At 42.6% G+C, this 8,119-nt stretch overlaps 1 protein-coding gene across 1 annotated transcript; it reads left to right on the top strand.

Moving 5' to 3' along the window:
* The first annotated feature begins 4,305 nt into the window (after nt 1-4,305).
* Nucleotides 4,306-5,644, top strand: LOC140229745 (putative nuclease HARBI1). Its single transcript, XM_072309979.1, has one exon. It carries the CDS (start codon nt 4,306-4,308, stop codon nt 5,584-5,586), a length of 1,281 nt encoding a protein of 426 aa, XP_072166080.1. The 3' UTR covers nt 5,587-5,644.
* The last annotated feature ends 2,475 nt before the right edge of the window (nt 5,645-8,119 follow it).

Below are 8,119 nucleotides of genomic sequence, written 5' to 3' on the forward strand. Positions count from 1 at the left end.
GTTTTTCATCTACGCGCATTAGTCTAAAGTTAACTACCTAAAAACAGCTAAAATGGTTTGAGATGTGGAATGAAATGGGGATATCTAGGACCCTAGATGTGGAATATAAAACAAATAATAAACTTTAATTTTCAAGGCAATGAGACAAACTATCACTTCCTCGGCGATCTGAATGTGTACGCTACATCCAGATCTCCTCTGAAGTGATAGTTTGTCCCATCAACTTCACCAACGTTGATTATTTGCTTACTATGCTCTACAGTGATTGCATGGAAAGAAAAGGCATCCCAGCATGCATTATTGAATTGCTCCAGTTTCATTCTTTAGTAATGGACCTGAGAAAGATTCGTATATGCCCCAATGAATACGAATATTTATCCCTTTCGCCTTCGACATTGTCTTGGATCCCTTACTTACCTCAATGATACTCAGCAGTAAGTGCGGTTTTGTTTGGTCAGTGGTGTTTAGCAACAGTGCACCTGTACATGTAGGGAAATGACAATGTAAAAATCCATCATCATAGCAATGCGGTTCTCTGTTAGAGGTGAATAACAACTCATGGAAGCCCATAACAATCAGTCTGAAATGGCAATGTAAAGTTTAAATGCGGTTAGGTGACTATCCGGGTATGAATTAGAGCTTAATTGTCAGTTTTAAGTGAAGACCAGTGACATTTTTTTTTTTTTTTTTTTTTTTTTTTAAGTGAGTGTACCATGAGAATAACTAAACTCCTTAAAGCTGATTGGTCATTATCACGGTACCTTTGTAGTTACATTTGTCTAAAATAACAATAGTAAGAGTGTCCTGGTGCAAGTCATCTTGATAAAACTTGTCTTAAAGATAATATAAAGTTTTGTGTTGTTTGAAGGTTTGCATGGTGAAGTTAATTAGGAAGAAAGATTTGCGGTGACACCATGTGTATGTAGTCCTTAACCGGATCGTAGTTTGGAAGAAGAGCTTAGAAAGAGGAGAAACGAAGAGGGAAGCGACATATGGGGGTTGTGAGGAGGGCAAAAAGTGAAGAGTGGGAGACAGTAATGGGCTGGAAGTTGAAGTTGCACTAGTGGAGACAGTAGAGAAAGGAACACAGAGAGTGGTAAGGAAGAATAGTGTGAGAATCAAGTAAGATGTTCGGACATCGTTAGAAGGGGAAAGATGAAATAGAAGGGAAGAGGAAGAGGAAGGAGTTGAATGTTGGAGAATCATGGAGATAGGGGAGAGCAGTGAAGATTCATGAAACCAAGAGGAGAACGAAGTCGGCGAACAGTGTGGCTATGGAATGCGTATGAATAATGGAGAAAGGACGATTAACAGAAATAAGGAGGGGTAAGTAGAGGAGAGGTGAGAATATGCGGAGAGAAGGGAGAGAGAGAGAGGGGGGGGGGGAATGAAAAGAAGAAGAAAAGAACAAATTGAAATTTAAGACGTAAATTGGAGGGAGCTAGTGTAGATCCTAGAATTAAATGCTGCTGCGGAAAAGAAAAAATAAATGGAGAGGAAAATGATGACAGTTAAATCCTGAAAAGGTTCCTGTGGGAGAAATGCAAAAATGAGAAATTAAAATAAGGTTAAAGTGTAGACCTGAGGAGAGAAGACAAGAGAAATAACCTGTAAAGAAATGTGTAAATTAAAACTAGTGGTCCTGAAAAGGACCGTTGGGTTGTATGGAAGGAAGAAATAAAAAGAAAAGAAGAAAGAAGAGAACAGAACAGAAAGAAAGGAAAAGATGAGTAGTGTAGAAACAGACAAAAGTGTAAGAGAGAGAGAGAGGAAAGAGAAATGAAACACTGAGTAAAGGTACACAGCTAGTGAAAGTAGAGCAAGAAGTCTAGTTATAAGAATAACTAGGAGAACCGAGGAACTTGACGTTTCGGGCAGGTTGACTGTCCTTCGTCAGAAGTGAAGCGTGATCTGAGAGGAGGCGGGCTATATATGGGGAATGCGGACCTAGATGGAAGAGGTCGGTCGAGGCGGGCTCGCAGGCGGGCTGAGCGTCGGCTGTTGGTGGAGTGTTGTGGTCGTTGATGCGTTCTATTGTTCTTGGAGTGTGTTGGTGGCGGAGTACATCTGTGAAGGCTAACTTGGCCGTTAGTAGGTCGTGGCCGGAGATTGGAGTCCGGGTTAGTAGATGGGGTGGACGTCGGTGGTGTGAATGAATTGTGTCGGTGAGGGCGTCTTCTGGAACCAGCGATAGGTGTGGTCGTGAGTGGAAGGCGCGGTTGACGTCGTGGGCGCTGTTGTGAAGAGGTGGGGGAAGAGTTATGAGAGGAAGAAGTAGAGGGGGGAATGTGCTGTGGAGAGAGTGTGTTGTTGTTGTCATTGTTGCTGTCTGATTGTTTGTTGATGAGAGGAAGCCAGATGTTGTTGATGTGGAGTCCAGTATCCTGTGTAACAGTGTCGTGTGTGTGAATTTCTATGGCTTCTCTGATGCGTCGTGTGTTCCAGTTTTTGATGGATGTGATGAGTTTGCTGTCTTCCCAGTTGATGCGATGTTCCGACTGTTGAGCGTGTTTCACGATGGCTGACTTTTCCCATTCCGAACGTCTGTAGCATGTTTTGTGTTCTTTCAGTCTGGTCTCTAGCGATCTCCCTGTTTCACCTATGTAGACTTTGCCGCATTCGCATGGGATACGGTAGACACCTGGTTGTTTGTGTCTGGAGTGCTTGTCTTTGTGTGAGTGCAATGAATTGTGAAGTTTGTTGGAAGATGTATGACGGACCTGGAAGATGTATGACGGACCCACAGGAACCTTTTCAGGATTTAACTGTCATCATTTTCCTCTCCATTTATTTTTTCTTTTCCGCAGCAGCATTTAATTCTAGGATCTACACTAGCTCCCTCCAATTTACGTCTTAAATTTCAATTTGTTCTTTTCTTCTTCTTTTCATTCCCCCCCCCTCTCTCTCTCTCCCTTCTCTCCGCATATTCTCACCTCTCCTCTACTTACCCCTCCTTATTTCTGTTAATCGTCCTTTCTCCATTATTCATACGCATTCCATAGCCACACTGTTCGCCGACTTCGTTCTCCTCTTGGTTTCATGAATCTTCACTGCTCTCCCCTATCTCCATGATTCTCCAACATTCAACTCCTTCCTCTTCCTCTTCCCTTCTATTTCATCTTTCCCCTTCTAACGATGTCCGAACATCTTACTTGATTCTCACACTATTCTTCCTTACCACTCTCTGTGTTCCTTTCTCTACTGTCTCCACTAGTGCAACTTCAACTTCCAGCCCATTACTGTCTCCCACTCTTCACTTTTTGCCCTCCTCACAACCCCCATATGTCGCTTCCCTCTTCGTTTCTCCTCTTTCTAAGCTCTTCTTCCAAACTACGATCCGGTTAAGGACTACATACACATGGTGTCACCGCAAATCTTTCTTCCTAATATAAAGTTTTGGTACCTCAAAAGTTTCCCTGAATTTTTGTGTTTCAGGTTAAAGTACCTTTCATATAACTGACACTGTGAGACTTACTCGCCCCAAAGTGCTTTCATGTCTCAGTAATCATGCAATTAACTGCGACCAGCAGCCCCATACGCATAGCGTAAAGGGGCTTCGCATTGTAACATTCATGATCGTGACAGATTTAGTAACGCGGGTAAATATAAACTTAAAATCCGAAAAAAAAAATCAATTTGAAGACTTAAGGCCCGGTCCCACTGCACTTACGGATGCAAAGAGGATGCAGAGCGTAAAAAAGATCTTGCCATCCGCTGGAAAACGCTACGCATCCGCTGTGTACTCATCGCATACGTGTTACATACGCTCTATCCATCGAGCATCCGTCCATGGTGATTTCATCCGCTCAAAAAGTTTTAAGCTGCTTAAAACTTTTAGAACGGATGGACTTTCCGCCGTGTACGATGTAAATCCGCGACATATACGAGCAACAAACGTTGTACGTCCGTTATCATCCCTTAAACGTCCGCTGTATCCTCTCTGCATCCTCTGGGCATCCTCGCAACTCACATCCGCTGCAGCTGAAAACGGAAAGAGGGAGGAAAGATATGGTACATGGAACGTCTCTACATCGTTAATAGCACGGAAATAGAAAGGATGTAAGCGTATGCATCTCGTATATAAAGTATTTAAAACGGACAAAGCGTTTGTATCTGGGATGTATCTCGTATATTTAGGATGTCTGGAGTATGTCTTGAGTATGTAGAAGGACACCTAGCGGACAACCGATATTTTGTATAAAAAGGGGGAGAAAAATCATCTGGATCTCAGTACGAGTCGAGCAGCCGTGGTGTACAGGCCTCATTACCCTTGGTCTTGGTCTTCAACATCAACTGTTTTCCATCATGGATGATCAAATAGTCCATTTGATAGCTGCACTCATTCAACAGCGGAACCACAACCTGTTCAGTCTGTATCAAGTTTTAGACAGAAGGAGAAGAAGGAGACGTCCAAGAGCTGTGTGGGTCCGAGGATGGATCGTGAGAAGAATGGAGTTTGGACTGTATGACCAGTTGATGGTGGAGCTGAGGAATGAAGACCCTCGTGCATTCCATCACTTCATGAGGATGCCACCAGCCATGTTTGACGAACTAGTAGAGCGTCTGAGACCGAGGTTGACCAAGCCTAGCACCAACTTTCGTCCCAACCTGGACCCTGGATTGAAGGTGGCACTGACTCTGCGGCACCTGGCCTCTGGAACCACATACAGAAACATGCAGTATGCATGGAGGGTGCCACACAACAGCATCAGCAAAGTCGTCAGAGAAGTGGTAGAGGCCATCGTTGAAGAATACGTTGACGAGCTCCTCAGGTGCCCAACCACTGAACAAGGCTGGAAACAACTTGCAGAAGATTGGTATCAGAGGTGGAACTTTCCTCACACCGTAGGAGCCATAGATGGGAAGCACGTGGCCTGCAAAGCTCCAACCAACTCAGGGTCCACTTATCACAACTACAAGGGCTTCTTCAGTATCATCCTCTTTGCCATGGTTGATGCTGACTACAAGTTCATCTACATCGATGCTTCAGGCAACGGGTCAGCTTCAGATGCCCAGATATACAACGCAAGTGACCTCAAGGATGGGCTGGAACGCAACCTCATCATGGGTTTTCCTGGTCCAGACCCCCTTCCCAATGACACACAAGATGTGCCCTACTTCATCGTTGGTGATGACGCATTCTCCCTCAGAACCTATCTCATGAAGCCGTACAGTTCAAGATACCTCACCCGTGAAGAGAGGATCTTCAACTACAGGCTGTCCAGGGCAAGACGGGTGGTGGAGAACGCCTTCGGCATCCTGGCTAACAGGTTCCAGATACTTCTCACCACCATGCAGCATGACCCAGAGACTGTGAGGAGCATCGTGGAAGCTTGTTGCATCCTGCACAATCTCATGCGCACCCGCTACCCAGTGTTGCAGAACAGACTAGTCGACCGTCAACAAGGGAATGGGGACATGGAGCCTGGTGAATGGAGGCAAGGACTTAATCTGATGGACACTGTGGATGTACAAGGCCACAACAGAGCTTCACGTGAAGGGAAGAAGCAGCGCAACCTCCTGAGACACTGGTGCAACTCCCCAGCTGGATCAGTGGAGTGGCAAGACAGGATGATAGATGATTAGAATGGATGCTTCCTTGAGACTGTTGCGTAAGACTGATGAGATTGTGCCATAAGAACACAGCGTTACAATGTTGTATACTTGTAGCTGTTTATTGTTAAGAACACAGCGTTACAATGGTGTTGTATACTTGTAGCTGTTTATTGTTAAATTTATTGTTAAATGTATCTTGTGGGGTCCTACAATGAATAGGGCATTAATAAACAGCTTTGTTTAATTCAAACTGTGTTGATGGCTGAATAAATTGTATTGATAATAAAGGTTCATAATATGTGTGGCAGCTTGGATGGTGGACCATACAGTCCAGTATGTAGTTGCAGTGCCAGTGTAAGTCCGGAGGTTTCCCTATCCCACAACTTTCAAGAAGTCCAAAAGTCCTTTATTCCCCAGATAATAGTAAAATACAACATCAATTCAATCATAGTTTATTTCCAATCAACGAAAATCAAAACATAGTACAAAGTATACATGTCATGAAATGATATTGTTCAAACATTTGCAAAAGATTCATGTAGTATACGAGATAAATTATATAACAACATTCATTGTTTGAACAATATCATTTCCTGACATGTAAACTTTGTACTATTTTTTGATTTTCTTTGATTGGAAATAAACTATGATTGAATTGAATTGAACATCACTTGTGTAAACGGCCCTTTTGCCCATCAATAAAAAAATAAAAACCAAACTGTGGCCAACTGATCCCAGGCCAGACTATGTTGGTGGACCATAGCATGCTGTCATGGTTGCATTGAATAGTCAGAACTCCCTGTGTCCAATTCTTCACAGATAGTATATGACTTAACTGTTTTGATAAATAAGGTAACAAAAACAACAACAACAACAACAACAACAGTATTATAATCTTTGGCCACATAACTATATCAGGGATTTTTTTTTCCAAAATTTGAATTAAATTTAACGTGTATAACGTTAAGTTTAACTCAAATTAGCGTTTCAAGTGTTCAAAACAAGTGTTTCAAAGACTTAACCAACACTTTATTAAGGAACAAATGCAAAGTTTTAACCTTTTTTTTTCAAAGATTTTTCCAACACTTTATTAAGTAAACAAATAATGCAAAGTTTTGACCATGTTTACCAAGTTGTTATCACCACTTTATCAAGTAAACAAAACATTTTTATAAGTAAAAAGAAAAGTGCTGGTCACAAGTGTTCATAAGAAGTGTTTCAAAGTTTTTAACAACACTTTATTAAGTAAACAAAAAAGGCAAAGTTTTGACCATGTTTTCAAAGTGGTTATCACCACTTTATCAAGTAAACAAAACATTTTTATAAGTAAAAAAAAAAAGTTCTGCTCACAAGTGTTTATAAGAAGTGTTTCAAAGTTTTTACCAACACTTTATTAAGTAAACAAAAAAGGCAAAGTTTTGACCATGTTTTCAAAATTGTTATCACCACTTTATCAAGTAAACAAAACATTTTTATAAGTAAAAAAAAGTGCTGCTCACAAGTGTTCATAAGAAGTGTTTCAAAGTTTTTACCAACACTTTATTAAGTAAACAAAAAAGGCAAAGTTTTGACCATGTTTTCAAAATTGTTATCACCACTTTATCAAGTAAACAAAACATTTTTATAAGTAAAAAAAAAAGTGCTGCTCACAAGTGTTCATAAGAAGTGTTTCAAAGTTTTTACCAACACTTTATTAAGTAAACAAAAAAGGCAAAGTTTTAACCATTTTTTCAAAGTTGTTACCAACACATTATTAAGTAAATAAAACATTTTTAAAGTAAACAATGCCGCTCACAAGTGTTCAAAACAAGTGTTAACAATCACAACTCAGTCTCTCAAACTATTCTGAGTCACTTTGAGTCATGTCCATGGTCTCAGCTGTGAGGCGTAAGGCAGTGACTGTGGCTGTGGCTGTGGCTTGAGTGCTGGTCTGACGAGGCATTGGGGTGCTTGGCCTCGAGGGTACAGCGGGTGGTGGTGGTGTGGTCAGGACACCAAGGTTGGTATCAGAGAGCTGACTCAGTCCCGTGAGGTTGAGAGACCCTTCATCAAGGACTTGAGATGTCAGGCCCAATACTGCTGAGAGGTTGTCCGTTGACGGTCTTGGCTCTCGGGTGGAGGAAGGGTTGGGATGAGTGTGCTGGGGCTGTCTGGTCTGCAGCTGAGTGAGGAGTGGCGTGTCTGGCGTCCGATAAACCTTGGCCTGGACTGGGTAGTTCTGCTTCTGTTGTGGGAAGTCCTGGTAGTCATAGCCTTGGTAGGTGAGGGGCTGTTGAAAACCGTTGAAGGGCTGTGACGTCGCCTGAGATGGAGGAGCAGACCTGGACTGGGTAGGACGAGCTTCAGTTGGGCCTTGAGGGTTGTGGAAAAGTGCTGTGATCTTCTGCTTCATCACCTGGTACTCGGTCTCGGGGAGGTCCCTCAGGGTCTGGCTCACGTACGTGATGAAGGGCTTTCGGGCCGAAGATGCTCTGTCCAAGTCGACCAGCTGAGAGAGAAGTTCTGTGCTTGTCTTCATTGTGTCCCTGATCTCCAACAGCACACTGTCGTCCTGGCCCTCCAG

This window comes from Diadema setosum, chromosome 6, assembly GCF_964275005.1.
Source record: "Diadema setosum chromosome 6, eeDiaSeto1, whole genome shotgun sequence".
NCBI classification, from domain to species: domain Eukaryota; kingdom Metazoa; phylum Echinodermata; class Echinoidea; order Diadematoida; family Diadematidae; genus Diadema; species Diadema setosum.